Below are 17,354 nucleotides of genomic sequence, written 5' to 3' on the forward strand. Positions count from 1 at the left end.
CGGCTCGAGGCAGCCGAGATCCCAGCACGGCGCAGGGCCCGAGCGAGCGCTTTGTGTGTGAATGAAGCGCGAGGATGCAATCCGCGCGCATTGTCTGCAGCCATCAATGGCGCTGATTTTCCCAGCTCCGGATGCGGTTCCTCGCATGGATTACGGCGCTGTCCTGGCGGCCGCTGGCGCAGGGGTCGGGCAGGAGGCGCCCGCAGCGCTCGAGTCCCGCTCGGACCCCGTGGTGCGCGCAGGGCGTCGCGTGCGGCACGGCGAGCACGGGCTGTTTTCCTGCCCTCCGCAGCTCCCAGGACCTGCTGCCTTCTCCTAGGGCGCTTTTCATTGCTTTTTTTTAAAAAAAAATATTTTTAATTAATTAATTATGTTTTCAGTAGGCTTTTGGAACTTGTTATGAGGATCCTGGGGGCCAAAAAAATGGGGAATTCTTGTTTGTGGTTCATGTTCTGCCAAAGAAGCCCAGCAATTGAGTTAACAAGATCACTTTCCATATTGCATGAGTTATTGTTGTTTTTAATTAGCAGTAGTGGTGTAGTTAGAGCATGCAGCGCAGCGGGACATGCAGTGCAGCTCGGAGCGTGTGTCCAAGATGATCTCCCCAATTCCTCTCCAGCTCGACCTGTCCGCCCTGAGCAGCCCCAGCCCCTTGGATCTGCCACCATCCTCCTGCTCCTGATGTTCCTACAGTTCTGCACTTGTTCAGTGCCGTAAAAGCCCTTCTTCTCTTTAATAATGATGACAATAACTAGGGCAGTTTCATTGAGGAGAAAAAGAAAACAGGAAGCCTAAGAATAGAACTGATGTAAATATGCAAAGTTACGGGACACTGAACGAGCGGCTGTAGCTGCACAAAACTGCAGTTCCCTCCTTTTCACATTAGCTGATTCGTTTTAGCTCACGGAGCGTTTTGACATGCTTGAACAAGGTGGGAGACCAAATCCCGAGCCTGCTGTTCAGAGAGATTTACCTGACCTGCCCAAACCAGGAGCGATCCCAAATCTGCAGCCGGAGCCTCGCGGAGGGCCGGTGTCCCCCGCGGCGGGCGCCGCTGCGCGGTGCCGGGCTCGCTGCGAGGGCACGGGGCCGCGCGGGGTCCCGCTCTGCCCTCCGCTGCGGCCGTGCCGGGGCGGCCGCTCTGCGCACGGGGCTCTGCACATCGACACCAGGACGAGGGCCGGGCAGCGCCGTGGCCTCCACGGAACCGGCCCCGGGGCACCCGCGGAACCGGCCCTGGGCCCTCCCTCCAGGGCGCGTGGGGACGGAGACCCCGAGCAGCCGGGGCAGCCAGCAGCCAATTCCCTGCTCCCTTTTGTGCCCACGAGCCGGTTCCTGACGCGCTCCCCGGCCCACGGCGCGTCTGCAGGCATTACAGGGCTGGGGATTTGCTCGTCATTACCAACACTTCCTTTGACTCGAGCTATTGAAGCAAAGGAGTTCTTTCTTTTAACCTTCAATCTTGCTTCTGAAAGAAGTAGCTCTTTCTTTCTCTCTCTTTTTTTTTTCCCTTGGTCAAATATAAAAATGATGATAATTTCAAATATTGCTGCAGAATAATTGCTTTCTTCCCTCCTTTGTCTGGCAACAGAAGCCTGGCCAGATCTTAAATCAGATGCTGGCAGGCAGAGGGCTCTTGACAGCCCTGCAAAATCCTTTAGTTACAAGTTGGTTTTAGCCAATTCTTTATTTGTAAATGACAATTTTCTACAGAAAAATATATGCTTGGGCTTCAATTTCAGAATACTAGATTGCAGCCAGGAAAAAATAATTGAATTTTTAAACTTTTTTCCCCTCTTTTCTCGTGTGCGTAGCCCTGGGCCCGGCGGGCGCTCGGTGTCGCTGCGGTGCGGGGCGGCCGTGCCGGGCCCTGCTGCCGTCCTGTCCCGTCCCCCTGTCCGGGGGCAGCTCTGCGGGTTCCCCGCGCGCCCCGGCCACCCCGGCGCTGCAGAACGGGCCCTCCCGCGCCCAGCAGCCGAGCGGGGGGCGACGGCGCGGTGCTCGGACGCCTCCTGCCCTTGCATTTGCATTGGGAAGCACAATAAAAACCAGTTATTAAAAAAAAACACCCGGGGGCTAGCGCTGTTATTGAGCGCCTTTACTCAGCCATTTCTCAGATAAAAACGAAACAAGACAAAGAAGAAAATATCTAATCAAATAGAATCTGAATTGCTTTTGTGGAGAAATATTCTCATTAACTGGGCTGGGGATGGCATCTGAAGAGTATTTTTTCACATATTGTTTGAAATAATCTGGTTAAATCATATACTTGTCTTGTAATTTCTTACAGATGGTCACAAGAACAAAGAAAATATTTGTAGGTGGATTATCGGCTAATACAGTAGTGGAAGACGTAAAGCAATACTTTGAACAGTTTGGCAAGGTAAGTTCCTGCCCAAGTGAACAATACATATTTGGAATTCTTTCTTTCTTTTTTCTTTTTGTCCTTCCTTCTTTCTTTCTTGTGCATTTTGAAAAACAAAAGTCCTGTGCTCAAAAGAGCCAAAGTTTTTGCTTTTCAGTGTAATTTCTCAAACTATTTAAATCGCTCAGGAATTCCGTTTTTTATTGCATGCGTATGGGTACAGCACTGGCACTGTTCACTGTAATCAAAAGAAAAATCATTGGGAGTTGGGTTTGTGTATCTTTAGGAAGAATTTCACCCTTAGCTGAATGATTACACAGTTGTCTACTCCATAAAATCAGCCTTCTGTTTTTCCCTGATTCCGGTGGTGAAAGGAGCATATACACATGTTTGTGAGAGCTCATTACATTGCAAAAAAAAAAAAACCCTAAAGGAAACATGTGAGTAGCAAGAGTAGTAGGGAAGTCACTAGAATATCCATTTAATTTCTCAATAAAACAATCCTTAAGCAAGATCCTTTAGAAACGTATGTAAAAGCCTGAAATTATAGACAAATTTATGGAAGGATTTAGCGTCTGAAGGAAATCTGGACCGTGCCACGACGTCTTCTCAGCGCTGAGGCGAGTTGCTGGAGCCCCAGCGCTGGACGTGGCCGCAGCTCCGTGCTGGGGCCGTGGAGGCCGGGCTCTGTCCGATGGGAGCAGCTTTGGGGCGCCCGGGTCGCCTGCCGTGCTGGGAGCCGTGGGCAAGGCCTGGGGCTCTCAGGGCAGCTTGCGGGAGCCCCTTCCGTGGCGGCAGCGGCACCAAGGACTCGGCTGAGGGATCTGCTGCTTCCAGGGGACTTTGCAGCGCGGTTCCCGGGCGATCCCGCGAGGCCCAGGGGCAGCGTCTCCCCTCCTTCCTGCCCGGCGCGTTGTGCTCCGCGCCGCTGCGTGCCGTGGGCGCCGCTGCGTGCCGTGGGTGCCGCTGCGTGCCGTGGGTGCCGCTGCGTGCCGTGGGTGCCGCTGCGTGCCGTGGGCGCCGCTGCGTGCCATGGGCGCCGCGTGGAGCGGAGCGCTGTCCTGCCGGGCACAGCAGGGACGGGGGGCCGGCTGTTCCCACCGGGAGCGCTGCGATCCCAAGCTGCCCGGGCGCGGGGCTGCGGCGCTTCCTGATGGCGCAGGGCTCGCAGCAGCGCGTCTGCCGGGCCCGCTCGAAGGCAGCAGCACCTCGTGGGCTTGCAGCGCCTTGCAGGCCTGCAGCACCTCGGGGCCTGCAGCACCTCGGGGCCTGCAGCGTCTCGCGGTGGCCGCCGTGTCAGGCGAGGTCCCGTGGAGCCCAGGGGCTGCCCGCTCTGCGCCCTGGCTCCCAGCGCGCCGGGCGCCCCGAGCGCGCGTGCCGTGGGCAGGAGGGCCGCGAGGCCCCGCGCTGCGGCCGGAGGTGACAGGGGCCCCGCGAGCCGCCCTGGGGACAGCGCGGGGAGGATGGTCCCCGGGCACGCGGAGCCGGTCCCCGCTCCTGAGCCCACCGTGCCGCACGCACTGAATTGCCGCCTTGGAGCGCGGTAATTGGTGGTTTAGACGCACGGCTGCGGGAGGACGCAGCAGGGTGTCCCAAGCCCAGCAGCCCCTGCTCCTTGGAGCTCGTTTGCATTTCTTTTATCTGGCCCTGAAAGTCCTTGGCCAGGCGCTGTTTGGTTGAGAGCTGAGGAGGGGAGTTTATAAATTGTTCCTGTGCTGGCCTGATAGTTGTTTTGCAAACCATTCATTTTATTTTCAATAATAATCTTCGATTCTGGCGGGATGTTTACAGCCTGCTGTGCCTTTTATTAAAGGATTACATGAGCTTTTGGATGTTTCTTCTGTAGTTGCTTCTAATTGCAGAACTCCTCTAACCTGTATTTTTGAAGTTGTTAGTAGTTCCAGTATATGCACTTTGCATATTGTCTGGATGCTCCCCTACTACAGTCTTTTTAATTTTACCATCTGGTAGTTTCATGCTTGCAATTTTACAGTCTCTGGGAAAGCAGACAGCGGGGCTGCGTTTTTCAGCAGTGACTCGTGGTCCGGGGTGCGTCGGGTCCTGCGCTTGTGCTTTCGCCTTTCTTGAGACTGCTTAAAAGACGCCTGACTTTCAGAAAGCAGCACTTCAGGGAATTTGGGTGCCTTATGGAGTGTCTGAAAGGGAGAGCTAAAAAAATTAAAGCCCTGAGAATAACTGTACGCGTCGGGATGGAGGAGCGGGCGCCTCGCGAGGAGCAGCCAAGCGTTGGACGGGGCTGGTGGCGCGCTGCGGCGGAGTGCTCTGCGGTGGGACACTCTGCAATGGGACGCGCTGCGGTGGGACGCGCTGCGGCGGGACGCACTGCCCGGCCCCGCGCGCGGCTGCGTCCCCCGTGCCGCCTGCTCCCACGGAGCCCAGCGTCCCGAGGAGCCGCCTGCGTTTGCTGAGCCCAGCTCCAGGCCTGGCCCTTTGAGCCGCTCAGCTTGTTTATTGGAATGGATCCACTCCAATGGATCCTCACGGCTGCCGTGATCCTGCAAGCGGTGCTTGTGCCCGCTGCGGAGCGGAGCCGCGCGGCCGGGACGCCGGCCGGGGGCTCGGAAGGCGCCGGGCGCTCCGGAGAGCGCCCGGGCTGGGGCCAGGCCGGCTCCCAGTGTCAGTGGAGCTGGTGGGAAGGGGCCGAAAGCGTCAAACGTGAAACTGCTGCTTCCTGGAAAGGAAACGTCTGAACTTCTCTGACCAAAGGAAGAGCTGCCTTGTTGAGCTCCCCGGGCCGCCAGGAGCCGTGCGAGCAGCAGCACCGACACCGCGAGCGGCACCTTTCCGATAACGGCTGGTTTTGCTCTCCACAAAGCCCGGGGCCTGCAAGGCTCCTCCTTTCCCTTAGCAGCCAAGGGAAGTCCCGAGTCGCCGTAAGCCGTGTAGGAAAACTGGAAGTCCGCGTGGAGCAGGTGCCGCTGCCCCGGGCTCCTGCGGAGGTGGCGTGTCCTTGCCCTGCGCCTGGCATCGCACTTCACATGGCGAACTGTGTAATTAGTTTGGAAGACTTATGCCTAGTCATTGGTTTATCCTAATCGGCTTTGGCTTTTCCCAACAACAAAGTGAGCTTATTTTCCTAAGCTGAAACAACTCTGCTCCCTTTGTTCCTGTCTTTTATTGTCTCATTCCTTTCATTCTGTTTTACTGCCAAAGTTTTGTTTCATTAGGCCTACAAGTCATTTCCAATCCAGTGGGCTGCTACAATAAGGCCTTTATAACTCGGCTGCCCTGGTTCCCATGTCCCTTCTGGTTTGGAGCCAGGGCTTGTTGCTTGACATGGTATTTTAACCCCTTCGGGCCCGGACTGCTGGTTACTCCGAGAAGCCGGTTCGGACTCGAGGCCCTTGGGCCCCTTGGAGCTGTGGGACAGCGACGGCCGGAGCCGCCGGGTGCAAGTGGGGAGCCCGGGCACTGACTGCGCCTGGTGCGGCTGGCTGGGCTCTAGCTGCACCTTTTGGCCCGCTTATTGGAAGAGAACTGTGGGGTTTTTCTTTTTTTTTCTCATTTTTTTAAACCCTTGCTAGGGAGGTGCCGCAGTTGGTCCGCAGGGAGCAGGACGTTGCGGGACGGGGCCGAGGGGGCAGCTCTGTCCTGTCCCGAGCTGCCGGCTCAGCCCGCGCAGGGCTCTGCGGAGGGGAAACTCCGGTGTTCCCAGGTGGGAGAGAAAACTTCCCATCTAAACTGCCTTTTGCAAAAGACTAATGCTCATGCAAGGAAACGTGCAATATGTTGGTGAAATATTTTACATATCATTATTTTACAGTGCTGGGAAGACAGTGTTAATCTTGGTAGCCCCACCTGTCTGGGCTGCCTTAAAAGTCTTGGAGAAGGAGCGTTTGCTCTTGTTTTCCTTCACGGCAGTCCTAAAATGACTTTTGCAGGAAGGAGCTGTGCAATTTCTTTTTATTTTAACTTTTCAAATGAAATGGGAACAGAACAGTATGCATTAATTTTATTTTCTGTTCTGGCTTGCACAAGGTCTCACAGACAAATTGTAGACGTGTTTCAACTCCGATTGGAATATGCTGTTTCCTCCAGAATGGCTTTTAAGATTTCAGAAACTTGAAACAGGATTTCTGAATTACCTCCCTGGATCTGAAATGCTTTATACGGTTGCTTGTTATTTCCTGTGAGAAGCAAAACAAGCCAGTGCAATAATAAATAATTTTTTTGCTTCTGATGATGTTTTTCCTGTAAAACTGTTGTGCGTTTGCAAGATGGTGATTTTCTCGTGTCCTCCTCCTCGCAGCGAGCAGGGCAGAGCAGTAGCCCCCAATCCTGCCCGTGCCGCAGGCAGGTCTCGGCAGAGCCCTGCTCCAGGGAAAGCCAAGCCGGGAGCAGCGCGGCCGCAAATAGCAGACGGGATCAGAGTTTCCACCCTTGGCAGCGCCGCGTCGTTGTGCGCGAGAGCAGGGCGGCAGTGCAAATAATGACCGTTCTAACCCGCGGAAAAAAAGACTTTTGTGAGTAATAGACACGACAGTCCCCCTGCTTTTGTGCTTGTAAGGGGAGGAGGAAGAGGGAAGGAGGAGGGAGCTGCGCTGAGGATTGGAGCCTAATCGGTGCCTTACGCAACCTGCTTCCTGCAGCTCCCGACAGTTTGAAGCGGGATAACCCAGGACACGGTGCTGGCCACAAAATAGCCCCCTTGGCATGAGAACGGGCGCCGGGGGCAGAGCGGAGGTGCCGGGAGCGCGAAGCGCGCCCGGCACCTCCGCTCTGCCCCCGGCGCCCGTTCTCATGCCGGGTCCATTCAGGCAGTGGAGCTGCCCCCTTCCATCCAGGACATGGGAATGCAGATCCCGGGATACACGGGGTCTATTTTGCAGTGGCCTTGCAGGAAAGCTGGGGTTGGGCTCCACACGTTGTTGGTCTGTTCTGGGTCTTAGCACTGTGCCAGCACATGCAGCACTGGCGACTGGGGTGGGTTTGATGGACTAAAGGGACCAGTCTGGATGTTATTTACCTTCTGGTCAGTGGTAGCCCGAGTTCCTGGAATATTTTAATAAGCAATAAAGCAGAGTGTGTGCTGTTTTTCTAAATTACTCCTAGGCTCACTGCTCCCTTCAAAAGCAATCATGAGATATAAGCCTGATATTAAATAGCCTTTGGTTCATTATATTCTTCTCTCTGTCTCAGCTACCTGGATGTACCTTGGGAGAAGCTGCTTAATTTGACTCGTTGCAACTCCTTAGGATGAGCAGTAGCCAAATGTCGTAGTTTGCAGCTTTGGATGAGCTTGGGATAATAGAAGGCGGTTTGTATGGGCTGTTCTGCTGCAATGTTGTGGAAAGCGTTCAGTTTCTCTCACATCGCTGCCTCTGTTTTTTGCATCTGCTTTAAAGTTCCAGTATTTCTGGATTTCCCAAGCTGGATATTAAGCCCTTGGTGCTCCAAAGTTTTCCTTTAAGTGTTCACTTGAGGTCGTGACAGAGGGATGCGGGATACAGTGGTCTCTCATGGCCTGAAGCATTTTTTATTATTTCTTCTCCCTCCCACGCATGCTCTTTCATTTTTTAATAAGCCAAGAAACTCGAGCGTTGCTGAAGAAGAAGTCGGTGCTTTCGTTCTCTCCAGGAACGCTGGTGCACAGGAAGTCCGTTTCTTGGTGGTCTGTAACAAGCCACATGCTTTGTGGAAGTGGTTTTGTTATGAGATGTTGGTTTCTACCTGGGTTTTATGAAAAGAGGAAATATTAAGGCAGGATTTGTGGGCAAGAAGGCTGTATCAGGACTCTGCAGAAGTTTAAAGGACTGTTTTATTTCCTTCTTGCCTTCGGTTAAGCAAAATGGCAGGAAGCTTTTGTGTGGGAGCTCCACGGCTGGGGTGAGATCAGGTGGCAGAGACAGCACCAGCACCGCGCAGAATTCCAGGAGCCCGAGTGAAACCGGGGGCTAACGAGGGGCTGTGCTGGGGGGAAGAGATGCACGAGCACGTCCAGGCCGCTTCCTCCGGCGTCGTCTATGCTGTAATTAAGGAATACGCATGCGGGCGCACATGTGCGGTGTCTGCGTGTGGCTTCTGCAGCTGAGTCCAGCCCCGCAGTGTAATGCTGCTCAGAGATGACCTGTGTCTTTGAGACCACGTAAATGTGAGTTTTGCTTTCTCCTTCCCTCAGCCCCAAAGCCGCTGGGCTACCCGTTCTGGGGACCCCCTCTGCAGCAGGGCTGCCCTCCGCTCCCCGCGGCAGCGTGTGCCGGGCAGCGGGATCCCCCTCCGGTTCAGGGATTGCCTGGCAGTGCCGTTCTCATGTGCCCTGGGAAGATGTCTTGGTCTGGAGACACTGACCCCACCAGCCACAGAAGTGATAGCCTAGGTCCAGAACATTATTTTTGTTCTTTGAGTAGCTGCAACCGAGTGGCTAAAGCTTTGCCTTGGAGAAATCATCTTTAACGCCAGTGCATTAAAGAAAAAGTAGCAGTTATTTTACGTGGGGTTTGGTGTAGTTTAATTACCTTTTTTATTGCCATGACTTCCCGTTTCCTGTCCTAGGGCTAAAACACCTGAGCTTTGCTCACACACTCAGTATCGAGGTACAGCTGCTTTAATTAAGCTCATGCTAATTGTGCAGAGGTAGAACATGAAATTAGTTTGAAAACCATCTTATTTACATATGTGGCCCTCTGCTATGGGAACGAAGTGTGTGTGTGTCGAGGAGGAGACGCGCGGTGGCGGCGGGGCCGCGCGCTCCGTGTATTTATAACTGCAGCCTGGGGACGGGGACAAGGGCAGCACGGCTCACATGGAGAGCCAATTAAGCTAATCTAAGCAGAATGAGGATTAACCGCCTCTTAATCTGAAGGACACCTCAATGCACGTGGTCGCTTCAGCTCCAACAAACGCCCGTCTCGCCGGGGTGGGAGGCTCGGTGTAAAGAGCAGCGAAGGGCTGTGCTCGGTTTGTCCTCGGGGCGCGATGGTTTGAAGCGGCAATGGGGCAGCGCGGGCTGCCAAGCCAGGTACCCAGCGAGTCCCACCCTGCTGCCCCCTTGGCCACCAGCCCTGGCTACCGCGCCGCGGCCCCAGGAAGGAGGCCGGCGAGCGGGAATCTCCCCGGCAGCAGGTGCCCGTCATCCCATCCGGGCGCTGCCGGCATCTGGCGCGCTTGCCGGCGAGCGCGATAACAAGGCGGCCCGCAGCTCCGGCGCGGGAGAGCGATGCCGCTTTAATGATAACAAGCTGTTGGCTTCCCCTCCGAGATGAATTCATCTCACAGATGTTTGTCTAGTTTTGGCAATCTTATCGCTATGGCTTTGGTGATTATGCTCAACTGGAGACTATTACTGTAAAAGAAGTTTGAACTTGTTCCATTTTTGCGTTATTTATTTATTTATCCATTTATTTCCCTGCTATCTGGGTATAATTCGTATCGACAACCGTAACGCCGGTCCCATTACCCAGTGCCCCCGCTTGTCGGCATCTGCCGCGGAGCCGCCGCTCGGCATCGCCGCCGCCGAGCGTCTCGCAGCCGCGCTGACATCTTTAATGTTCCCTCTCAACAGCTTTGTGGTTTGAACCCTCTATTTAACACCGCATTTTCTGGGATTACTCGGCGCTCCCCCTGTTCTCTCCAGTGACTGCGCTGCACTTGCTGTTCCTGGCGAGGCCGCGGTGCCGGCAGCGCTCGGGATGTTTCCTGCTCTCCCTGGTGACCTTGGCACGGCTCTCGACCAGAGCCCAGGCCCCGCTCCGGCCCTGCGTCCCCGTCCGGCTCTTAGTGCAGGGAGACGTTTTCTCCTGCGCGTGTGGGATTTAATTCTGGTAAATAGATTTTATTTTTGGAGGCATGCTTCTGAATAGGTGACTCATGCCTGAATGAAGATGTGTCACTGTTGGTGGGGACACCACATATATAATTTCTCAGCCTATAAATAGCCGTCGGGCCGAGTAGTGGTGCTGCGGAGCGTCGGAGCATCGCGCTCGGCTGCTGGAGGGACCGTTCCGTGCTCGAGGAACAGACGTTAATAGCTTCTTAAATACTGGAAGTGCTTTAATTGCCCTAATGGCAATCAGCATTGCAGACACATCCTGGTGCCGCGAGTGTGAGGTGTGTTTGCATTTATTCTGTCTGCTTTGCAAGTGGGAGAGCTGGGTTAGGGAGTGAGGATCAACTGCAGCTTCCGGAGACTCTCAGTCATGCATTTCTTGTAAAAACCCATTTCTGTTACGGCTGAGGGCAATTTTAAGCTAAATGCTGAGCATTGAAAAACATCAGGATTTTCAGCTATCTTCCTGAAAATCCCCATCCCCACTGTTCCTAAACCTGCTACATGTTGGTGATGTTTACTCAGTACCATTTACCCAGCACATATGGCTTAATGCTCCTTTTTTCCCCACTCCTGCTGTAGTTACAGTATTATTAAAAATCCATTAAATTTTAATGTACATCATAAAGTATGTGCTCCTGTGAATGCAAGCACAGATAATTATTTCTGATGAATAAACCAAAAGGACAACTATGTAAGAAGTTCATCCTGCAGCTTTCAATTTTCATTATATACGTCTCCTGCAGGGGCAATCGTTGTGATGTTGCAGCTGGTTATTTCTGTGGCCGGGCTCTCCCTCGAGATGGTTGATGACAATGCAAACTTGAACTAGCACAAGTGCCAATGTTGCTGCCGGTGTATTTATAGATAAATTGTTTGCCAGGGGAGGTAACCCGCTGGAAGGTGGAGGATGTGGAGAGCACTGCAACACGGCAGCGACTTTCTCGGAGTTTCTCTTCATTTCCTATCAGCATTATGGATTTGTGGAAAATAACCCAATTTTTCCTCATTAAAACAAGCCTGGATCCTAACAAGAGCAAAGTATTGTTGCTGAAACACCACCAGGAGGCTAGGCTAGCTCCATGTGGCTTCCAGGGCCTGCAGGAGGCAAGGGAATCATTTAAAAACAAGGCGTTCTGATGTGGGTAAAGCTTCGTGATGTATGTGATGGTCCACAGGGCTCCTACCTAGCTTTCCACATATGATACGTATGTAGTAGTTGCAGCTTCTCATTAATTTCCCCATAATACTCAATATCCCTGTCTTTAACACCCCCTCCAGGCTTTGTGGTGTTTGCTGAGCGTTTCCTAATAAGCGGTATTAAATATTTCTCCAGCTCGCTCCTGCCGCAGCTCTGGCGGTGGCCGAGGGCTCCGCTGCTCTGAGCCATTCCCACCTGGTATTTCTTGTGTTTGAAGCCCTCCTGCCCCCAGGACTTGCCGCGTGGCTCCCACGAGGGTCATATCGGAGCGTGGCTCCCACGGGGAGCTCGGCCTTCCCAAGAAGGGTCAGTGCTCCATAGCGGGGCCCGGCACGGCCCGTCCCGGCCGCGAGGCGCTCGCCGCGGTGCCGACGTCCCCTCGGCCTCCTTCGCACGTGGCTGTTGGTGCCGCGCGGCTGAGCTCCCGCGAAGGCCCTTGGTGGCACCTGCCCGGGACGGTGCCCCAGCCCTTCACGCTGCCGCACGGGAGGCCGGGGAGTCCTTGCAGGGAAGGGCGATGCGCTGAGGGAGCAGATGCTGCTCTCGAGTTGTGGCAGCTCCAGCCGCACGTTTGTTTAGGTCTAAGACAAATTCCAGCGTTTGTGGATGTTTGAGCTGCTCCTCCTCCCGTCCTGTGGTGTTGGAAGCAGCCAGGCCAACGGCAGAGCCGCGGAGCCGTCCTGGGAGCAGCAGCTATCGATTTCCCCCTCCCCTTTCTTGTCTTCAATTAGATTTATGCTCTGAAGTGCACAAAGTCAGGTGCTTTGGAAAACTGTATTTCGTCTGACCTTCTGACTGTATTTTGACATTGAGAAAGCCAAAATATCTTGTGAAGACTGGGTCGTGTCACGGCTGAGCGCAGCCGCGGCGCCTCGCCTGGGCAGAAGGGAGAAGGCGGCGGAGCGCGCGGGCGGCCGCGGTGCCCCTGCGCGTCCCGGCCCCGCGGCCGTCAGCCTTTCTTGGCGTTCATAGACTCGCTGGGCACCGGGAACGTTTTATCCCTGTTGGGAGCGCGCGGCCCAGCGGCTCTGAGCTCGGCCCTCGATGGGCTCCAGCGGCTGCCATGGCTCCGGGGGCACCATCATGTCCCGGGCAGAGCACCGTGCAGATTAAGTACCCGGCGATGGCGAGAGCAAGTGCATCAACACAAACAGCGCCCTGTGCTCGGTCCCTGCGCGCCAGGAACGCGGCCTTGGCCGTGGAGGCCGCGGGAAGAGCCGCGGCGGCCGCCTTGTCCGGCGCCGGGGCTCCCGGCAGCGGCTCTGGCCCGAGGGGGAGCAGGGCTTGCAGGGACGCGCTCGGCTCTTCCTGCAGGATGGGTGCCACGTTTTCACTATTGAAGCAAAAATCAGCAATTAGAATCATATCTGCAGCTGGGTGTCCTTCCCGTTCCCGCTGTTCCGTGTTTTAAAGCACATCACACAGCGCATTTTGACCTCCTTTTGGTAAGTTGGGGAGCTGATGGCTGCCCAGCGAGGTTTACCGGTGCACATGGGCAGGCTGGGTTGGGACACGGGCCGTCACCGCCACCGCTCCAGCTGCAGAGTGTGCTTGGGAATCGGTTAGTGAGTGACAGCAACACTCCTGGTGGGTCGGACCTGGAGGTTGGGGATGGCTGGAGCTGTTTGGGTTTCCTCTGGCTCTCATCCTTGCTCTGCCACCACGGCCAGTGTGGGTCACACCTGAGCGCCCCGCGAGCCGCCGCCTCGAGGCGCCGGGTCCATGAGACCCCTCGTCCCTGCCGTGGTGCTTCTGGAGCGAGTAGCAGGTGTCGACTATTCCCAATCCCCACCACAGCTGAGGAAGGTAAGTGAAAGCCTCTGAGCTGGGACTGCTTTTCACTGGCAGTAGCAAATGGGTTTGTGCTGCAAGGGAAGCTGCTTGTTTTGCTGATTTGCAGGTCGTGTTTTCCGTTCCTGCTTTTCTGTTTTAATGGGTAAGTTTACAAACTATTCCTTGACCTAAAAATTTCTCGTATAAATCTAAAGAAGGTGGAAAGGTCCGAGGTAACGCTGCCCCTGGGAGCCACGGCTTCCTGAGAGCTCCTGGTCCGGTGCGGATCGGGCTGCCGCGCGGGGTGAGACGGAACAGGGCAGCCCGCGCAGGGCCGGGGCAGCCTCGCCACTGCAGCAGCGCTCTGCAAAATGCTTGTGTCTGGTGTGCCTTTGCCACGGCCTCTAGTGATAGGAGAAGTGCTCTAGAAGTCAAAGAATTGGAGGTAACTGGTGGTTCCGGACGGGTTGTTTGTGCACGCGAACTGGGGAAGCTCCTTGAAACGAGGGGGCTGTGCTCGTTCACGCCCCGGCCGCAGTGAGAGCAGCGCGGACGTGCGCACGCGTGAGCTGGACACGCGGGGGCCGGCGGGGCAGAACGCTCCTCTGCAGGAGAGGCCCGTCCGCCCGCCTGCTCGCGGGCCCCGCGCGGCCGCGTCCTGTCGCGGCGCCGCAGGCAGCCCGGGCCTCGCGCTTGGCGGCGGCCTCCCGAGCCAGCAGCTTGTTCGCTCGCGGCCCGGGAGGATCTCCCTCCGCTTGCTCGTAGCGCTGCTGAAATATTAATGCAGAACAAATCATGCAGTTTAAAGCGAACACGAGGCTGAAGAGAGCAATGGTGTGTGATGGTGTCGGTGGTTTGTAAGGGGAATCGCTCGTCTCCCGTGCAATCGAATCCCTTTGGCAGAGCGCTGCGCGCGGGACGCAGGGGCTTTGGTAGCTGGGCTGCGTGAGGGGCTCCAGTTTGGGGCTCTATCCCTTCCCCAGGGTCCTGGGAGCTGCAGTCCATTGGGAGGAACTTGACTCCCTGGCATCGTGTGTGTGTGCAGGGAGGTTCCGCTCGGAGGGGTTGGTCCTGGTTGGTCAGCGCAGGACGGCTCCGCAGCAGCCTGCGGGTCACAATAACACTTATATTGCACTGTCCATCTCCCAGGTGCTGCCCAAACAGTAACTGATCCCTCTGGTCCTCTTCAGACACGGGTGTTTGGAGCAGGAGGAGAGCGGCCTGCATCAATTCCCAGCAGTGTCCATGGGTGAATCCCCTCCTGCGGCTCAGTGCTCCATGGCAGTGATCCCAGGCTTCGCCGTGCTGCTGGGAAGGGGGATGTTGGGCAGAGGGGGAGAGACGCGTCTCGCTCTTGCCCCGTGAAAGAGAAGAGCCGGGGTTGCAGCGGAGGAGGCTGCTGTCGCGGGCCCCGGCGCGTCTCCCGTTCCTCCGGGCCAGCTCCAGCCGCGCTGCCCGGGGCGTCGTTGCTAACCCTCGCGAGGACGAGGACGTTGTGGTCAAAGGCGTTTCCCAAGAGCGCTCGGCTCCGGGAGGGACAGCACCGCACACCTGCCTGCAATTAAGTCACTGGGTGTTGCGTGTCCTCGTCTTTCACGGCAGTCCCAAGGGCAGCGCACGCAGCGCGGACGTGGTGAAGCCAAGCGCACTGCTCGTGCACCAAAGGCTCCGCGCCGGCCGTGCCACCGCTGCAGGGCCCCGGGGAGCTGCGGGAGAGGGGACGGTGCCCAGGTCATGGAGCGGCCCTGGGAAGGGGCTGCGAGAGGAGCAGGTGCCCGTGATGATGGGGGCTGCAGGAGGCCCCCCGTGTCCAGCCGGAGGCTCCGCGAGCAGCAGGGAGAAGCCGGCGCCGTTCCCTGTCCCAGGGCTGTCGCGGAGCACTGGGCACCGACGCGACGCGGCGGGCGGCAGCAGGGACCGCGGTGCCCGCAGAGGTGACGGGAAGGACGCGGCGCCGCGGCCGGGCCCGCAGGGGTGACGCAGGACGGGCAGCAGAGCCGTTTGCCTGAGGCAGTTTGTTACAAGCACTATTAATCTAAGTATATAATGCTCTAAATTATCCAAATAATTTATCTGTGCAATTCCTAAAAAGTAATTCTCTAGCTCTGATCTTAAATAGAAATAAAACAAAGCGAAAGAAACAAAAAGAACTTCAATTAATATTAGCACTTCTGGTTTACTCCGGAGAATAACGTGCAGCAGCGCTGGTTATTTTTAGCAGGGCAGGATTTGCACGTGTGGCGGCAGCCCCGCTCCAGGCCGGGGTCCAGGCGGCGGGTGCTGCCCCGGCCTCGCGCCCGTTCGCCCTGGTGTCCCCGCAGTCCTGCGTCGCTGTGCGTCCTTCGCGGGCCCCGCTCCGTGCCCTCCGCGCTGCGGCGCGTCGGCTCCATCTCGCACCGCACGCCCGGGGAGGAGGAGCGCTCCCCTCGGCCCGGACATCCCAGAGCAAAATCCCAGCTGAACGGCTTAAAATAGCCGGTCAGCTGGTTGCTGGAGGCTGGAATTTGCCCGGAGAGCATGGCATCTGTTTCCCAGGAATGCCGGCCGCTCGTCAGGCCGGATAAATCGGGGCTGGCGCCGCCCCGCGTGCGTGTGCAGGGGCCGCGGCGGGGCGGGCGCTGCCCGCGGGTCCCCCTTGGCGCCGGCATCGGGCCGCTCGCGGCGGGCAGCGGGACCCGGGGACGCACAGGGCGAGGCGGCCGCGGTGCCGCTCGCGCGCTGGCCCTGGCCCGCGGCGCCCAGGCACCGCCGAGCAGATTTTTCTAGTGGGCTGGGTTTAATCGCTTAGATGCAGAGCACTGATAGACTGAATCAATTTAATTCCTATCGCTCGTGACTGGGAGGGGAGAGAGGGAAGGTCAGAGCAATTCGGCGAGAAACAACTTGGCTTAAAAACCCAACCAGTAGCTCAGCCTTTGGGGAGACTCTGTTGTTTCTCCCTGCCCAGGCCGGTTGCTGCAGGGGCCGTGTGGAGCGGGCAGCGTAGAGCCCGGCACAGCGGGGACGTCGCTCCCGGGGCACCTGCTGTGCTGTTTGGTGGCCGCGCGCTGCGGTTTGGTGGCCGCGGCGGCGCCCGGAGCAGCGCGAGGTGCAGCGTGGAGGCTCCGCGGGTGCAGGGTGGGCAGCTGGAGTGCGCGAGGGCCGCGGTCGGGTTAAAAATAGAGCCGCTATTTATAGCGCAGGCAGCGCGCCAGTGCTCGCCGCCCCGTGCGTGGCACAGCCTGGCCGCAGTCGCACCTCCTGCGTGTGTGTGCGTACATATATATATATATACATGCGCACACACACAGGTCTATACGTGCACACACACGCGTGCGTGTGTTCGTGTGCAAGCAGCGGTTATCGTGCTGCGTGCACTCGCGTCCCTGGCGCGCCTGCGCAGTGGCGCTTGGTGGCACGGGCAGCTCGCGGGCTGCACCCCTGTGGCCGGGTCCCCCGTGGCTCAGGGCTCGCGGTCCCGGCTGCGGCGCTTCGCGCGCCCCTTCTGTCCGGGAGCCGGGGGGCTCCGCTCGCGCGGGAGCAGCGTCCGCGGGGAAGGGGAGCGGGAGCGGGAGCGTCGCGCCGAGCAGGCAGCGGCCGCGCTCGTGGCCGCCCTCGCGCCGTTTGGCCTCCCCCGCGCCGAGGCCGGGGAGCCGGATCCGAAGCGGCGGCTCCGTGTGCACTTGTCTCCATCTGGTGTCGGCCCCCCGGCCCTGCTGTGGGCGCGCGGCCCCGCGGGCGAGCGCAGCCGTCCTGCCGGCGCGGCACCCGGCCCCGCGCGCACGGGCTGTCCGCAGCTGCGGCTGCTCTTCCCCTTCCCGGTGTGCGTTCGGCTCCTGCTCGGAGTTAGTCTGCTCAGATAACCCCCTGAATTCCTGCGTGTGGTTAACTCCTGAGCTCGGTGAGGACGGCAGCGGGGAGGGGATGGGGGTGGCTCTCGGGCCGCGTCGCTGTTCCCCGTCTCGGGCATCACCAGCAGCAGCCGCGGCGCGAGCGGCCTGCCCGGAGCGCGGGGCTCGGCAACGGGCGCATCACCGGGGTCAGTGACTTGGTGTCTTCAATTTTAATAAGAACATAAAAACCAAATGCTGAGTTATTAACAGTTAATCCTGCTGAGCGGTTCCTTGGGCCGGCGGGAGGTGGGAAGCCCAAGCGTGCCCAGTCGTCCAGGGGCCGCAGGGAGGTTATCTGCCCAGCCCGGGCTGCTCTCCGGCAGCGGATTGATGGGAATGGCGAGTTCTGATTATTAA

At 57.5% G+C, this 17,354-nt stretch overlaps 1 protein-coding gene across 4 annotated transcripts in view; it reads left to right on the plus strand.

The window, feature by feature from the left end:
- Positions 1 to 17,354, plus strand: part of MSI2 (musashi RNA binding protein 2) — a 116,430-nt gene that overhangs the window by 49,685 nt on the left and 49,391 nt on the right. For all 4 annotated transcript variants that reach the window (XM_088535681.1, XM_088535689.1, XM_088535696.1 and 1 more), the window contains exon 6: positions 2,291 to 2,383. In XM_088535681.1, the coding sequence (XP_088391807.1) occupies positions 2,291 to 2,383 (93 nt within the window). The remainder of the gene's footprint in view (positions 1 to 2,290; positions 2,384 to 17,354) is intronic.

The sequence above is a fragment of the Tinamus guttatus genome, unplaced genomic scaffold (assembly GCF_059628265.1).
Source record: "Tinamus guttatus ecotype Peru unplaced genomic scaffold, ASM5962826v1 Tinamus_guttatus_pri_ptg000043l, whole genome shotgun sequence".
NCBI lineage: Eukaryota > Metazoa > Chordata > Aves > Tinamiformes > Tinamidae > Tinamus > Tinamus guttatus.